This window comes from Pristiophorus japonicus, chromosome 1 (genome assembly GCF_044704955.1).
Source record: "Pristiophorus japonicus isolate sPriJap1 chromosome 1, sPriJap1.hap1, whole genome shotgun sequence".
Taxonomy (NCBI): domain Eukaryota; kingdom Metazoa; phylum Chordata; class Chondrichthyes; family Pristiophoridae; genus Pristiophorus; species Pristiophorus japonicus.
The window spans coordinates 534894902-534912914 of NC_091977.1; the positions used below are offsets into that span (position 1 = coordinate 534894902).

The window sequence follows — 18013 nt, forward strand, 5'->3', positions numbered from 1 at the left end:
ACCCCTGGATGTTGAGTTCCCAGCCCTGATCATCCTGGAGCCACGTCTCTGTAATCCCAATCACATCATATCCGTTAACATCTATTTGCACAGTTAATTCATCCATCTTTATTATGGTTACTCCTTGCATTAAGACACAAAGCCTTCAGGCTTGTTTTTTTAACACGCTTTGTTCTTTTAGAATTGTGATGTAGTGTGGCCCTTTTTGTTTCTTGCCTTTGTTTACTCGGCCTTCCACTATTGCTTTTTACCTTTCTACCATCTGTTTCTGACTCCATATTACTTCGCCCTATCTCGCTGCATAGGTTCCCAAAATTGTGCTAAACATTTTATTGGACGCTAAACTTCTTCATACTTTTTCCAGATAAGATCCGAATTCGAGCAGAATTATTCAATACTGTACGAAATCACTGGACCCGGGGTGGACCGCCCTCCGTTGAATTTGTTTCGTGTAGTCGCTGCGACTGGTGAAATATACGTATCGAAACCTGTGGATCGTGAAGAATACCCAGTGTTTGAAGTAAGTGCCTCCTAATGGCCATTTCTCTGTATTGTACCATGGGTTTTAACCTTTCAGTATTCCATAATTGAAAGAGTTTGTGGTCCCATTACACAGGCTGATGCATATAAACTTAAAAGTAATACATTAAAAGACAATTCATGTCTGTACTTCTTGAGGGAACTTAAAGAAACATAGAAAATAGTTGCAGGAGTAGGCCATTCGGCCGTTCGAGCCTGCACTACCATTCGCTAAGATCATGGCTGATCATTCACCTCAGTACCCCTTTCCTGCTTTCTCTCCATAACCCCTTGATCCCATTAGCTGTAAGGGCCATATCTAACTCCTTCTTGATGCCAGTTCATTGGATATATTCAACAACTCTCTGCAGTAGAGAATTCCACAGGTTAACAACTCTCTGAGTGAAGAAGTTTCTCTCATCTTGATCCTAAATGGCCTACCCCTTATCCTAAGATTGTGTGCCCTGGTTCTAGACTTTCTCAACATCGGGAATAATCTACCCGCATCTAACCTGTCCTGTCCCGTCAGAATCTTGTATGTTTCTATGAGATCCCCTCATCCTTCTAAACTCCAATGTATAAAGGCCCAGTTGATCCAGTCTCTCCTCATGTCAGTCCTGCCATCCAGGGAATCAGTCTGTTGAAGCTTCGCTGCACTCCCTCAATAGCAAGAATGTCCTTCCTCAGATTAGGAGACCAAAATTGAACACAATATTCCAGGTGAGGCCTCACCAAGGTCCTGTACAACTGCAATAAGACCTCCCTGCTCCTATACTCAAATCCCCTAGTTATGAAGGCCAACATACCATTTGTCGTCTTCACTGCCTGCTGTACCTGTATGCCAACTTTCAAGGACTGATGAACCATGATACCCAGGTCTCATTGCATCTCACCTTTTTCTAATCTGCCACCATTCAGATAATATTCTGTCTTCGCGATTTTGCCCACAAAGTGGATAACCTCACATTTATCCACATTATACTGCATCTGCCATGCATTTGCCCACTCACCTAACCTGTCCAAGTCACCCTACAGCCTCTTAGCATGCCCCTCACAGCTCACACCGCCACCCAGTTTAGTGTCATCTGCAAACTTGGAGATATTACACTCAATTCCTTCATCCAAATCATTGATGTATATTGTAAAGAGCTGGGGTCCCAGCACTGAGCCTTGCGGCACTCCACGAGTCACTGCCTGCCATTCTGAAAAGGACCCATTTATACCGACTCTCTGCTTCCTGTTTGCCAACCAGTTCTCTATCCACGTCAATACATTACCCCCAATACCATGCGCTTTGATTTTGCACACCAATCTCTTGTGTGGGACCTTGTCAAAAGCCTTTTGAAAGTCCAAATACACCACAACCACTGGTTCTCCCTTGTCCACTCTACTAGTTACATCCTCAAAAAATTCCAGAAGATTTGTCAAGCATGATTTCCCCTTCATAAATTCATGCTGACTTGGACCAATCCTGTCACTGCTTTCCAAATGCGCTGCTATTTCATCCTTAATAATTGATTCAAACATTTTCCCCACCAGTGAAGTCAGGCTAACCGTTCTATAATTACCCACTTTCTCTCTCCCTCGCTTTTTAAAAAGTGGTGTTACATTAGCTACCCTCCAGTCCATAGGAACTGATCCCCAGTCGATCGACTATTGGAAAATGATCACCAATGCATCCACTATTTCTCTGGCCACTTCCTTAAGTACTCTGGGCTGCAGATTATTAGGCCCCGGGGATTTATCGGCTTTCATTCCCATCAATTTCCTGCCAATAAGAATATCCTTCAGTTCCTCCTTCTCACTAGTCCCTTAGTACTTTCGGAAGGTTATTTGTGCCTTCCTTCGTGAAGACAGAACCAAAGTATTTGTTCAATTGGTCTGCCATTTATTTGTTCCCCATTATAAATTCACCTGAACCTACGTTTGTCTTCACTAATCTTTTTCTCTTCACATATCTATAGAAGCTTTTGCAGTCAGTTTTTATGTTCCCGGCAAGCTGCTTCTCGTACTCTATTTTCCCCCTCTTAATTAAACCCCCCTTTGTCCCCCTTTCCTGAATTCTAAATTTCTCCCAGTCCTCAGATTTGCTGCTTTTTCTGACCAATTTATATACCTCTTCCTTGGATTTAACACTATCCTTAATTTCCTTTGTTAGCCACGGTTGAGCCACCTTCCCCGTTTTAATTTTACTTCAGACAGGGATGTACAATTGCTAAAGTTCATCCATGTGACCTTTAAATGTTTGCCTTTGCCTATCCACCATCAACCCTTTAAGTATCATAAGTATTAAATACAAGCCCAGCTGAAAGTAGTTTGAGTTCATGCAAACATGGTTTAGAAAGTGTCTTGTCCTTTATACCGCCCAAAGTGGAGGAAGAGTATCCGGGAGGGCGCTGAGCACCTCAAGTCTCATTGCCGAGAGCATGCAGAAATTAAGTGCAGGCAGCGGAAGGAGCGTGCGGCAAACCTGTCCCACCCACCCTTTCCTTCAACGACTATCTGTCCCAGAGACTGTAATTCCCATATTGGACTGTTCAGTCACCTAAGGACTCATTCTTTTCAGAATGGCAGGCAGTGACTCGTGGGGTGCCGCAGGGCTCAGTGCTGGGACCCTAGTTCTTTACAATATACATCAATGATTTGGATGAAGGAATTGAGTGTAATATCTCCAAGTTTGCAGATGACACTAAACTGGGTGGTGGTGTGAGCTGTGAGGGGGACGCTTAGAGGCTGCAGGGTGACTTGGACAGGTTAGGTGAGTGGACAAATGGATGGCAGATGCAGTATAGTATGGATAAATGTGAGGTTATCCACTTTGGTGGCAAAAACATGAAGGCAGAATGGTGACAGATTAGGAAAAGGGGAGGTGCAATGAGACTTGGGTGTCAAGGTACATCAGTCATTGAAAGTTGGCATGCAGGTACAACAGGCGGTGAAGAAGGCAAATATCATGTATAGGAGCAGGGAGGTCTTACTGCAATTGTACAGGAACTTGATGAGGCCTCACCTGGAATATTGTGTGCAGTTTTGGTCTCCTAATCTGAGGAAGGATGCTCTTGTTATTGAAGGAGTGCAGTGAAGGTTCACCAGACTGATTCCTGGGATGGCTGGACTGACATATGAAAAGACTGGATCGACTAGGCTTATATTCACTGGAATTTAGAAGAATGAGGGGGGGACCTCATAGAAACATATAAAATTCTGACGGGATTGGACAGGTTAGATGCAGGAAGAATGTTCCTGATGTTGGGGAAGTCCAGAACCAGTCTAAGGATAAGGGGTAATCCATTTAGGACCGAGATGAGGAGAAACTTCTTCACTCAGAGAATTGTGAACCTGTGGTATTCTCTACCATAGAAAGTTGTTGAGGCCAGTTCGTTAGATATATTCAAAAGGGAGTTAGATGTGGCCCTTACAGCTCAAGGGATCAAGGAGTATGGAGAGAAAGCAAGAATGGGGTACTGAAGTGCATGATCAGCCATGAATTTGAATGGTGGTGCAGGCTTGAAGGGTCGAATTAGCTACTCCTGCACCTATTTTCTGTTTGTCTGTCCCACCTGTGACACAGAGTCGTTGAAGGAAAGGGTGGGTGGGGAGTCCGGTTTGCCGCATGCTCCTTCCGCTGCCTGTGCTTGCTTTCTGCATGCTCTCGGCGACGAGACTCGAGGTGCTCAGTGCCCTCCTGGATGCACTTCCTCCGCTTGGGGCGGTCTTTGGCCAGGGACTCCCAGGTGTCGGTGGGGATGTTGCATTTTATCAAGGAGGCTTTGAGGGTGTCCTTGAAACGTTGCTGTCTGTGTAGGAGTTCAGTAATGGTGACCACGAAACTTCCAGATTGTTGTAAAAACCCAACTGGTTCAGTAATGTCCTTTTTTTTTAGGGAAGGAAATCTACCACCCTTACTCGGTCTGGTCTATATGTGACTCCAGACCCACAGCAATGTGGTTGACTCTTAACTGCCCTCTGAAATGGCCCAGCGCGACACTCCGTTGTAATCCAGAAGGCGGCTCACCACCATCTTCTCGAGGGGTTTTAGAGATGGGCAATAAATGCTGGCCTTGCCAGCGATGCCCACATCTCAGGAATGATTTTTTTTAAAGTGATAGAGCAATAACAACTTGCATTTATACAGCCCCTTTAGCATAGTAAAATGTTCCAAGGTGCTTCACAGGAACGATTTATCAAACCATATTCGACACCGAGCCACATGAGGAGGTTTTTGAGACAGATTCCCAAATGCTTGGTCAAAGAGGTAGGTGCATCTTAAAGGAGGAAAGAGAGGCGGAGAGGTTTTGCGAGGGATTTCCAGAGCTTGGGGTCATGGGCAGCTGAAGGCATGGCCACCGATGGTGGAGCGATTTTTAAAATCCGGGGTGCTCAAGATGAAGCTAGCTTGGATACACTTGTGTAAGAGGAATACTTTTATTGTGGGCAAATTGTAAACGCTTCTCATTTCAATTCCTCAGTTGACCGGAATTGCAAAAACCAAGGAAGGGTTTTACCCAGAACGGCCTCTTGACCTGACTATTAAAGTCAATGATGTCAATGATAATGTTCCCGTATTCAATGAAACATCGTTTAGCGCATACATTGCTGAACGGTCATCAGCTGGTAAGGATACTTTGACTTAAGACTTTTATATAATTGAAAGGCATTAATTGCAAATACCAATAATTTCATTGTAGAATTCCCAGTGTTCCTACTTTGTGTTTGTCTTCGGTAATCAAATGCTCGATAAGTACACAAGGGAGAAATGAATGGAAGGATATGCAGCACAGACCAGTTGGGCTGAACGAACTTGTTTCTGTGTGGTAATTTCGATGTAGAACCACAGCTTTTTGATTTTGCGATCTTTAATCAATGCACCGTTTCGTTTTGACTTGCCTTGGCCTGCCTGAGCAGCAAATTGCTAGACAGATTTTTGAATCTATCGCAGAAATCCGCCTCGTAATTTGTAGATTATTGTCATGTTAAGTTAAGCACATCCAAGTACCAAAGTTCGACTCCAGCTGGAGTATTGTGTCCGATTCTGGATACCATGCTTCAGGAGTGACATAAAGACTTTGGCGAGGGTACAGAAGAGATTTTCTTTTTTTTTTTAATTATTCGTTTCTGGGATGTTGGTGGCAAGGGTGGCATTTATTGCCCTTGAGAAGGTGGTGGTGAGCCGCCTTGTTGAACTGCTGCAGTCCGTGTGGTGAAGGTGCTCCCACAGTGCTATTAGGAAGGGAGTGCCAGGATTTTGACCCAGTGCCGATGAAGGAACGGCCGATATATTTCCGAGTCAGGATGGTGTGTGACTTGGAGGTTATGGTGTTCCCATGTGCCTGCTGGAATGGTTCCAGGGGTCAAGGGAATACAGTTACGTGGATAGACTGGAGAAGCTGGGGTTGTTCTCCATGGCGAAGAGAAGGCTGAGAGGATGGGATAGAGATTTTTCAAATCGTGAAGGTTTAGATAGAGAAACTGTATCCAGTGGCTGAAGGATCGATAGTCAGAGGGCACAGACTTGAGGTGATTGGAAAAGGAGCAGAGGCGACTTGAGGGAAATAATCATTTTTACGCAACGAGTGGATTTGGGGCACACTGCCTGATAAATCGGTCTCCACTGCCCTAATAGCAGCCTTCAAGAGGAAATTGGATAAATACTTGGGGGGGGGGGAAAATTGCAGAGATGTGGGGAAAGAGCGGGGAGGGGGAGTGGGACTAACTGGGTAGTGCTTCGACAGAGCTAGCACAGCTTCGATAGAGCTAGCACAGACTCGATAGGCCGAATGGCCTCCTTCTGTGCTCTACAATTCTATGAGTACTATTCAATGAAGTGAGGCAAAAAGTGGACCCGTGACTTGGGCTCAATTTTAACCCTCCATCAGCCTAGCAGAAGCCAGGGTGACATAACTACCGATCCCCAATCTGGGTCCCGCCATTGTCTATTTTAACCTCCTCTGAGCTGACAGTAAAGGCAGCTGACTGAAAGAGACACAGTCCTCCCTTATACAAGCGCTTAGCTGTCTCGCCTGACTTTGTGCGGAAAGTAGCGGACGATTCGATCTTTAACTTTTTACACTTGTAATTTTAGGTACATCGGTGATGAAACTGATTGCTACTGACCGAGACGAGCCCAGAACCTTAAATACTTTACTGCGTTACAAGATTCTGACACAGACACCGGTCTCCAAGTATGGGCAGCTCTTCACCGTGGATGAGATTACGGGCGAAATCAAGACTAACAGTGATAAATTAGACAGAGAGGTAAGCTTCAATCCAGGTACCAAAATGCAAATCCCATTTTGTGACTTGGGATCATTAAAAACACTAAAGTGAACTCAGAAATACTAGAACTGCAAGGCGACTGCTGTCCAGCGGCACCTGAGAGAAAAGTGTGGGCCACACCAAGCTGTTGACCGCAGGTCGCTCCTATCCATTTTCGATAATTTAGGAGGGCGTTCTTTATCATAGGCAGTCCCTCGCAATCGAGGAAGACTTGCTTCCACTCTCAAAGTAAGTTCTCAGGTGACTGAACAGTCCAATATGGGAATTACAGTCCCTGTCACAGGTGGGACAGACAGTGGTTGGAGGAAAGGGTGGGTGGGGAGTCTGGTTTGCCGCACGTTCCATCCGCTGCCTGCGCTTGTTTTCTGCATGCTCGCGGCGACGATGCTCTTTCTCTGCTTAGCACAGTCTTTGGGCCAGGGACTCCCAGGTGTCGGTGGGGATGTTGCACTTTATCAGGGAGGCTTTGAGGGTGTCCTTGTAACGTTTCCTCTGCCCACCTGGGGTTCGCTTGCCGTGTAGGAGTTCCGAGTAGAGCGCTTGCTTTGGGAGTCTCGTATCGGGCAGGCGGTCAATGTGGCCCGCCCAACGGAGCTGGTCGAGTGTGGTCAGTGCTTTGATGCTGGGGATGTTGGCCATGAGTTTCCAACAGACCCGGGCATGAGGTAAGAAACATCCCGGTGGTGGGAGAGCTTTGCAAACCATGGGTCCAAAGTTACTACCACCACCTCCCCTCCCGCCCAAACTGCACTTACCACATGTACTAATGTTGCTTCGGATGATCAAATTCAACTTAAAGCGCACCTACATCACCGAGGAGTTAGTAGCATAGTGTGTCAGCCATGGCTCGGCGCTCATCAGAAGGTTGTGGGTTCAAGTCCCACTCCAGATACTTGAGCACACAAATCTAGGCTGGCACTCCAGCGCAGCGCTGAGGGAGCGCCGCACTGCCGGAGGTGCCGTCTTTTGGATGAGACCTGCTCTCGGGTGGATGTAAAATAACCCGTCTTCACGCTGAAGACACCCTCCGTCGTATTGTGTGGCACTACCACCGTGCTCAATGGGATAGATTCAGAACGATCGATCAGCTCAACTGGGCCTCCATGAGGCGCAGATTGTATTCCACCACCATCTGTAACCTCAAGGCCTGGCATATCCCTCACTCTACCATTACCATCAAGCCAGGGGACCAACCCTGGTTCAGTGAAGTTTGTCGAAGAGCATGCTAGGAGTTCCTCAGGACACTCTCCTAGGTCCCACCATCTTCAGCTGCTTCATCAATAACCTTCCCTCCATCATAAGTTCAGAAGTGGGGATGTTAGCTGATGACTGCACAGTGTTCAGTTCCATTCGCAACTCCTCAGATAATGGAGCAGTCCATGCCCGCATGCAGCAAGACCTGGACAACATTCAGGCTTGGGCTGATAAGTGGCAAGTAACATTCATGCCAGACAAGTGCCAAGCAATGACCATCTCCAACAAGCGAGAGTTTAACCACCTCCCATTGATATTCAACGACACTACCATCGCTAGATCCCCCACCATCAACATCCTGGGGGTCACCATTGACCAGAAACTTAACTGGACCAGCCACATAAATACTGTGGCAACAAGAGCAGGTCAGAGGCTGGGTATTCTGCGGCGAGTGTCTCACCTCCTGACTCCCCAAAGCCTTTCCAAGGCACCAGTCAGGAGTGTGATGGAATACTCTCCACTTGCCTGGATGAGTGCAGCTCCAACAACACTCAAGAAGCTCAACACCATCCAGGACAAAGCAGTCCGCTTGATCGGCAACCCATCCACCACCTTCAACATTCACTCCCTCCACCACCAGCGCACCGTGGCTGCAGTGTGTACTGTCTACAAGATGCACTGCAGCAACTCGCCAAGGCTTCTTCGGCAGCACCTCCCAAACCCGCGACCTCTACCGCCTAGAAGGACAAGGGCAGCAGGCGCATGGGAACACCATCACCTCCACGTTCCCCTCCGAGTCACGCACCATCCTGACTTGGAAATATATCGGCCGTTCCTTCATCGTCGCTGGGTCACAATCCTGGAACCCCCTCCCTAACAGCACTGTGGGAGCACCTTCACCACACGGCCTGCAGTGGTTCAAGAAGACGGCTCACCACCACCTTCCCAAGGGCCAATTAGGGATGGGCAATAAATGCCGGCCTTGTCAGCGATGCCCACATCCCAGGAATTAATTTTTTTTAAACTATTGAAGAGCAGGGGAGTTATCCCCGGTGTCCTGGGCAATATTTATCCCTCGATCAACATCACTAAAAACAGATTATCTGACCATTATCGCATTGCTGTTTGTGGGAGCTTGCTGTGTGCAAATTGGCTGCCGCGTTTCCCACATTACAACAGTGACTACACTCCAAAAGTATTTCAATGGCTGTAAAGCGCTTTGGGACGTCCGGGGGTTATGAAAGGCGCTATAGAAATGCAAGTTGTCTTTTTTGTATGGGTGGAGTAAACCCCAAAGTACACTTCTTAAATTGTCAACATAATGTTTGTGTTTAAAGTGCCATTTCAAAATACCTGCACTGTTTCATCTTCAAATGTTCAATATTTTCAGGACCAGGACACTTACACCCTCAAGGTTGAAGTTAGAGACATGGACGGAAGATCTTATGGATTATTCTCAACTGGTACTGTTATTGTGCACGTTACTGATGTGAATGACTATCTTCCAACGTTTAAGGTCTCCAAAGTAAGTAGCTGACATTTGTGGAAAATAATCCTTTTTTTTTTCTTAGGCAGTCCCTCGGAGTCGAGGGTGACTTGCTTCCACACTAATGAGTTCTCAGGTGACTGAAGAGTCCAATGTGGGACCTACAGTCTCTGTCACAGGTGGGGAAGACGGTGGTTGGAGGATCGGGTGGGTGGGGAGTCTGGTTTGCCGCACGCTCCTTCCGCTGTCTGCGCTTGCTTTCTGCATGCTCTCGGCGACAGGACTCGAGGTGCTCAGCGCCCTCCCAGATGCTCTTCCTCCATTTAGGGCGGTCTTTGGCCAGGGACTCCCAGGTATCAGTGGGGATGTTGCACTTTTTTCCAAGAAGGCTTTTGGGGGGGGGGGGGGGGTCCTTGAAATGTTTCCTCTGCCCACCTGGGGCTCGCTTGCCGTGAAGGAGTTCCAAGTAGAGCGCTTGCTTTAGGAGTCTTGTGTCGGGCATGCGAACAATGTGGCCTGCCCAACTGAGCTGGTCATGCGAGGTCAGTGCTTCAATGCTGGTGATGTTGGCCTGAGCAAGAACACTGACATTGGTGCGTCTAACCTCCCAGGGAATTTGGTCATGTTGCCATTTTTCTGTGCTTTGATTCCAGGAATCTCGGAATCGTACAGCACAAGAGTCCAGTCAGCCCATCGAATCTGTGCCGGCTCTTTGAAAGAGCTATCCAATTAGTCCCACTCCCCCCTGCTTTATCTCCGCAATCCTACATTTTTCTCCCTTTCGAATATTGATCTAAAGTTGGAAGTTACGATTGAATCTGCTCCCACCGCCCTTTCAGGCAGCGCGTTCCCGATCACAACAACTCGCTGCATTTGAAAAATAAAATCCTCTTCCTCTTCCTCTTCCTCTTCCTCTCTTGTTCTTTTGTCACTCACCTTAAATCTGTCTTTTTTGGTTACTGACCTCTACTCTGCCAGTGGAAACAGATTCTCATTATTTACTCTCTCAAATTCCCTTCATGGTTTTCAACGCTTCGATTAAATCTTCCCTACTCCAAGGAGAACAATCCCCAAAATGGTTTATAGCTTCTACTGCTAGAATGGGGGAGGTGTAGGGGTTGTACATTTTACCATGGATTGCTTTCTCATTTAACATTTCATTACAAATTGGAGTCCATAGAACCTTCCTTTTTTTTTTAAAATTAAGTTTTACATGCGCTATATAAATGTATGGAAAGTCGTGTTGACCATTACTGTGGCATTGAAATTAGGATAAAAAGCGCTCAATGAGTAAGAAATGTCTCCGACGTCAATAAAGGCTTTAAACAACCACTTTCATTTATGTAGTGCCTTTAACATAGCCAAAACATCCCAAGGCGCTTCACAGGAGCATTATCAAACCAAACTATAAAAGAAATAATGCAGAGAGGATGTATAAACTGAAGGGTACAATCCTAAAAAGGGTGCACAGGCAGAGAGACCTGGGGGTATATGTGCACAAATCGTTGAAGGTGGCAGGGCAGGTTGAGAAAGTGGTTAAAAAGGCTTACAGGATCCTGGACTTCATGAATAGAGGCATAGCGTACAAAAGTGTGGAAATTATGATGAACCTGTTCGGCCCCAACTGGAGTATTGTGTCCAATTCTGGGCCCCGCACTTTAGGAAGGATGTGAAGGCCTTAGAGAGGGCGCAGAGAAGATTTTCAAGAATGGTTCCAGGGATGAGGGACTTCAGTTATGTGGAGAGACTGGAGAAGCTGGGGTTGTTCTCCTTGGAGAAGAGAAAGTTGAGAGGAGATTTGATCGAGGTGTTCAAAATCATGAGGGGTCTGGACAGAGTAGAGAGAAATTGTTCCCATTGGTGGAAGGGCCGAGAACCAGAGGACACAGATTTAAGGTGATTGGTAGAAGAACCAAAGGCGACATGAGGGAATACTTTTTTACGCAGTGAGTGGTTGGGACCTGGAATGCACGGCCTGAGAGGATGATGGAGGCAGATTCGATCGTGGCTTTCAAAAGGGAGTTGGATAAGTACCTGAAGGAAAAATATTTGTAGAGGTACGGGGAAAGGGCGGGGGGAGTGGGACTAGTTGAGAGTTGGCATGGGTTCGATGGGCTGAATATCCACCTTCTGTGCTCTAACCATTCTATGATGATGATTCTAAGCAAATGTTAGGGCAGATGACCAAAGGCTTGCTCAAAGGGAGATTTTGAGGAGCCTCCTTAAAGGAGGAGAAGCTTAAGGAGGGAATTCCAGAGCGTAGACCTGGGCAGCTGAAGGCACCATTCAAACCTATTAATAGTTCCATTCAATAGTATGTGATGGTATTTGCAATTTTGTATAGTTATATTAAGCAATTATATGTTAATGTTTGCACAACATTATTTCACTATCGAAGTAACTGATCTAAATCTTGGAATTCCAATTTGCATTTCCCTTGGCTCTTATTCGTACATTCATTGATCAAGTTATCATTGACTGTATTGCATTATTGATCAAGTTATCACCATTAATTATTAAGCTTACAGCAACTTTAACAGTGGGCTGTCGTGACACTTTTTTTTTTCCCCCCAAGAAGAGATTAGACCAATGATTTTAACATTGTTTCTCTTGCTTCAGTATACCATCGATGTTACTGAGACTGAAAGCGACATAATGGTTCTCCGGATGCCCGTGGAGGATAAGGACATGAAGGATACAAATACAAGCAGAGCGGTCTTCACCATCACAAAGGGGAATGACCATGGAAATTTCAAAATGTTAACCGATCCCAAAACAAATGATGGTCTATTGTATGTTGTAAAGGTAAGCAAATAAGAATATAAGAAATAGGAGCAGGAGTAGGCCATTCGGCCCATCGAGCCTGCTCCGCCATTCAATAAGATCATGACTGATCTGATCATGGACTCAGTGCCACTTCCCTGCCCGCTCCCCATAACCCTTGACTCCTTTATCGCTTTTAAAAAAAACCTGTCTATCTCTGCCTTAAATATTCAATGACCCAGCCTCCATAGCTCTCTGGGGCAGAGAATTCCACAGATTTTCAGAGAAGAAATTCCTCCTCGTCTCAGTTTTAAATGGACGACCCCTTATTCTGAGACTATGTCCCTTGGTTTTCGTTTCCCCTATGAGTGGAATGATTTGTCCTGCTATATTGCAGTAAATTATATTGCTAGATTTGCTATGAAATATTCACTTGTTTTGCATTTTTTTGAACGCCATTGAGGACATATTTTGGTCCTTGGCTAAGTTTGTGGCCAGTTTATTTTACCCAACTGATGGATCCCTCGTGGATATGCCAGTGCCCATCTCTGCCACCGCCCCCCAACTCCCCTGTTTGAATCCTTCCAATCCAGCTTATACCCCTTTCCCAACATCATAGAAATTTACAACATGGAAGGAGGCAATTTCGGCCCACCGGCAAAAGAGCTAACCAGCCTAATCCTACTTTCCAGCTCTAGGTCCATAGCCCTGTAGGTTACGGCACTTCAGGTGCGCATCCAAGTACTTTTTTTAAAAAAAAATGTGGTGAGGGTTTCTGCCTCTACCACCCTTTCAGGCAGTGAGTTCCAGACCCCCACCACCCTCTGGGTGAAGAAATTTCCCCTCATATCTCCTCTAAGCCTCCCCCCAATTACTTTCAATCTATGCCCCCTGGTTGTTGACCCCTCTGCCAAGGGAAATAGGTCCTTTCTATCCACTCTATCCAGGCCCCTCATAATTTTATACACCTCAATCAGGTCTCCCCTCAGTCTCCTTTTCCAAAGAAAACAACCCCAGCCTATCCAATCTGTCCTCATTGCCAAAATCCTCCAGTCCATGCAACATTCTTGTAAATCTCCTGTGCATCCCATTGCAGTGCAATCACATCTTTCCTGTCATGTAGTGACCAGGACTGCACGCAGTACTCCAGCTGTACCAAACCAGCCCTAACCAAAGTCACCAAACAGCTGGGACTGGCCATCTTGCTGTCTTTCCTCCTTGATCTGTTGGCAGCCGATGGCGCAGTTGATCGTACCATCCAATGCTTTAATTCTACGACTAGCTTGGTTTTCTTCGGCTCGTATGTACAAGAGCGTATGCGCGCGCGATTTTGTTTTGTCCTGAAACTGATCCTCGACATCTCTCGAACTTTCCGGACACTCCCAGTGCGGTGCTGAGGGAGCACTGCACTGTCGGAGGTGCCGTCTTTCGGATGAGTCATTAAACCGAGGTCCCCGTCTGCTCGTTCGCTCTCTTGGACATAAAAGGTCCCACGGCACTATTTTGATGCAGAGCAGAGGGGAGTTATCCCCAATGCCCTGCCCAATAGTTATCCCACAAACAACATCACAAAAAAACAGAGGATCTTGGTTGTTGTCACATTGCTGTTTATGGGAGCTTGCTGTGCGCAAATTGGCTGCCACGTTTCCCACATTACAACAGTGACTACATTTCAGAAAGTACTTTACTTTGATTTGTAAAGTCCTGAGGTTGTGAAAGGCACTATATAAATGCAAGTCTTCCTTGTAGATAAAATATTTAAATATTTTTAGATCTGATTAAAATTTAGTATTGGAGAAAGAAACACAACAATCATAACTTGCATTTCTTTAGTGCTTTTAGCGTAGTTTAACAACTTCCTAAGGTGCTCTAGTTTTTCTCATAGGCAGTCCCTCAGAACGAGGATGACTTGCTTCCACGTCAAAAAGAGATGAGTTCACAGGGTTTCAATGAAGGACCTAATATTCCAGGTCCCGAACTACATCCTGAAGGGTAGAAGATGCCTGTGCATGGATTTTTTTTAATGTGTGGTGACCGTTGAACATCAGCCACCACACGGGCTTGAGCGCAGTCTTGGTCCAGTGGCAAGGATTAACCAAGATGACTGGAGACCAGCCCTGCTGCACGGACCCAGTGCGCGCACATATCGCAGTGTGGGCCGGGCCCGTGCTGTCCCTGGGCCCTCGCCTCTTCTGGGCCCCGAACTCACGTCTCTCCTTTGCCCCGATCACGTCCCTCGAGAATCTCTCGCCGCTCCTTCGCCCCGACCTCGCCGCTCCTGCTGTACCTGCCCACGCTCCAATCACCGACCTGGACCTTGATGATGTCACTCTTCGCTGCCGTCGCCCTCCTGCACCAGCTCGCGCTGTACCTTGTCGTGGTACACCGCCACGCTGCCCATGGCCGCCGCTCACCGCTCCTTTTATGGCCCCGACCTGCCGCTGACGGTCTCACAGGTCGGAGCTGCCACACTCCAGTACAGTGGCAGTGACCTGAAGAGTGCTTAAGGCAGGATTGCATGGTTCCCGAGGTGAATAGAGTGCGTGGTGTAATCTCTCTCTCTCTCTCTCTCTCTCTCTCTCTCTCTCTCTCTCTCTCTCTCTCTCTCTCTCTCTTTCTCTCTTTCTTTCTCTTGTGCCTCTTTCCACAGGCGCTGGATGCCGAGGCAACGTCTTCAATCCTGCTGGAGGTCACGGTAAAGAACGTGGACCCCCTGATCGGGAGCTCGCTCGCCCCGCGCACTGCTTTGGTAACTGTTAACGTGATGGATGTGGACGAAGGTCCACAATTCGAAACTGGCATCAAACAATTCTGGACGATGGAGAATGTGCCCATCGGCACAGTTCTGGGATTTTACACCGCAAAGGATCCCGAGTCCAACGCTGGCCACGGCATCAGGTACGACCGCCGCTTATCGTTGGTGACCGGGAAGTAAAGGAAGGGAGAACTTGCATTTCTGTAGCACCTTGCATGACCGTGGGACATCCCAAGGCGCTTTACAGCCAAAAGAAGCAATCTTTTTTTTTGAACTGCAGTCACTGTTATGTGGGGAAACGCGGCAGTCAATGTGTTACGCACAGCAAGCTCCTACATCCAGCAACTTGATGATGACCAGATAATCAATTTTAGTGATGTTGGTTGAGGGATAAATATTGGCCCCAGGGCATTAAGAACATAAGAAATAGGAGCAGGAGTCGGCCATTCGGCCCCTTGAGCCTGCTCCGCCATCCAATAAGATCATGGCTGATCTGATCATGGACTCGGCTCCACTTCCCCGCCCGCTCCCCATAACCCCTTATCCCCTCATCGTTTAAGAAACTGTCTATCTCTGTCTTAAATGTATTCAATATCCCGGCTTCCACAGCTCTCTGAGGTAGTGAATTCCACAGATTTACAACCCTCAGAAGAAATTCCTCCTCATTTTAGCTGCAGGATGTATTCATTTCACCAGAGTGATCTGCTGGACTAGTTTCGATTGCGTAGATGGGTTGGAGAGGATTTTTTTCCCCAAATTAGCCTGGGTTTTTTAAAAATGTGTTTTTGCCTCTCCCAGGGGATCACGTGGTTAGGGGAGGGGAGGGGAGGAGAGAGTGTATATGTTGTGATACACAAGGTATTGCGATTGTGTGGGACAAGCTTGATGGGCCAGTTGGTCTTTACCTGTCCGTCATTGTTCGTATACTTCCACAATTAATTGAACACTTCAACGATCCGGTTCATGAATGAACAAAGCTAACTTTAGAAATGTATTTCTTGTTTGACTCACCAGATATCAGAAACTAACCGATCTTGCAAACTGGGTTTCCATTGATGCACAGACTGGCCAGATTACAACCGTTGGTGTGATGGACAGAGAGTCTGAATATGTAAAAAACAATAAGTTCAATGTTACAGTGCTGGCCATTGAGGAGAGTAAGTACAAATTCAATGCATATTTTTAGTATTGTTATGCGTAGAAGTATAACCTGACTACATAGAATTACTTGCATTTTCTAACTAACTTAACTAACCAGCAGCTAGTGAGCTAGCTACAAGCTCTGCACTCTTGACCAAAAGGATAAGTGCTCGTTTGCTCTTTTCTCTTGCCCATGTTTCACAAACTTCAGCTGGAAATTCGGTTTGAGACTAATTAGGGCGTTAATGGCGGTGGGGCGGTAAATTTTGCGCCAGGGAAATGGTTTGTGACTGCAGCCGCGCTATTCACCAACGGAGCCCTGAGTGTGGGGCGGGGCGCTAAGGGACGCGTTGTACACCTCTCTCGGGGCGCTAGACCAGCTGAGCAACTTAAAATCCCGAGATAAAGAGCTGGATTCGGAGAGGCTTCCCTGGGGGAGGAAAAAAAACATGCACACATTCCCAATACCTTTGCCCACCCCACATAAAGCTAAATCACAAAAAAAACAATCCCACTTACCTTGGGTAGACATTCACTCTCTCACCGTCGCCAGGATAGCTCAGACCGCCCGCTTTCCCAGGCGGTCTCATTACTCCATCTACATAACATAAGAAATAGGAGCAGGAGTAAGCATTGCAGCCCCTCGAGCATGCTCTGCCATTTAATGTGATCATGGACTCGGCTCCACTTCCCTGCCCGCTCTCCATAACCCCTTATACCCTTATTGGTTAAGAAACTGTCTATCTCTGTCGTAAAGTTATTCAATGTCCCAGCTACCACAGCTCTCTGAGGCAGTGAATTCCACAGATTTGCAACCCTCAGAAGAAATTTCTCCTGATCTCTGTTTTAAATGGGCGGCCCCTTATTCTAAGATCATGCCCTCTAGTTCTAGTCTCCCCCATAAGTGGAAACATCCTCTCTGCATCCACCCTGTCAAGCCCCCTCATAATCTTATACGTTTCGATAAGATCATCTCTCATTCTTCTGAATTCCGATGCGTAGAGGCCCAACCTACTCAACCTTTCCTCATATGTCAACCCCCTCATCTCCAGAATCAACCGAGTGAACCTTCTCTGGACTGCCTCCAAAGCAAGTATATCCTTTCGGAAATATGGAAACCAAAACTGCACGCAGTACTCCAGGTGTGGCCTCACCAATACCCTGTGTAACTGTAGCAAGACTTCCCTGCCTTGGATCCATTATTCCATCTACCTTCCTTGGATCCATTACTTCAGGTATAGAATCCTGGAAGTAGCATTGGAAAATCAATGCTTTGATCTCTGTGTTCCGGCTCTTTGTTTAGCACTGACTGCCCAAATGTGGCCCTTGGGCTAAAGGGATCAGCGGGTATAGAGAGAAGGCTGGGATGGGGTACTGAGGTGAATGATCAGCCATGATATTGAATGGCGGTGCAGGCTCGAAGGGCTGAATGGCCTGCTCCTGCACCTATTTTCTGTGTTTCTATGAACTTGTCTGCAAATAATCTGTCTGAATTTTTTTTTTCTTTAAAATAAAAAAAACGTTGTATGAAATGGTTCTGCATCTCACTATATTTATTTATTTTGTGCGTTACGCAAGGAACTCCTGCAAGAACTGGAACTGGGACTGTGATCGTAAACCTTGAAGATGCCAATGACCACACTCCCATTATTCACAACAACCACTTACACATCTGCGAGAATGGGCATCAACAGTTTGTGAATGTCTCGGCTGAAGACCTGGACGTGTCGCCCAATTCCGCTCCGTTTACATTTTCGCTGTCCGATACCCCGCCAGACATTAAAACAAAATGGCTGATCTCCAAACACATGGGTACTGTTTATATATATTTTTTAAATCTGCATTCTGATGTTTAAGACTTTATTGCATTGGCTGTACAG

At 46.6% G+C, this 18013-nt stretch overlaps 1 protein-coding gene across 1 annotated transcript in view; it reads left to right on the top strand.

The window, feature by feature from the left end:
• Window positions 1–18013, top strand: part of LOC139278065 (desmocollin-3-like) — a 46608-nt gene that overhangs the window by 14695 nt on the left and 13900 nt on the right. The window contains exons 5-12 of the mRNA XM_070896730.1: window positions 365–520; window positions 4989–5133; window positions 6602–6774; window positions 9380–9514; window positions 12095–12280; window positions 14889–15136; window positions 16008–16150; window positions 17712–17945. Of these exons, the coding sequence (XP_070752831.1) occupies window positions 365–520; window positions 4989–5133; window positions 6602–6774; window positions 9380–9514; window positions 12095–12280; window positions 14889–15136; window positions 16008–16150; window positions 17712–17945 (1420 nt within the window). The remainder of the gene's footprint in view (window positions 1–364; window positions 521–4988; window positions 5134–6601; window positions 6775–9379; window positions 9515–12094; window positions 12281–14888; window positions 15137–16007; window positions 16151–17711; window positions 17946–18013) is intronic.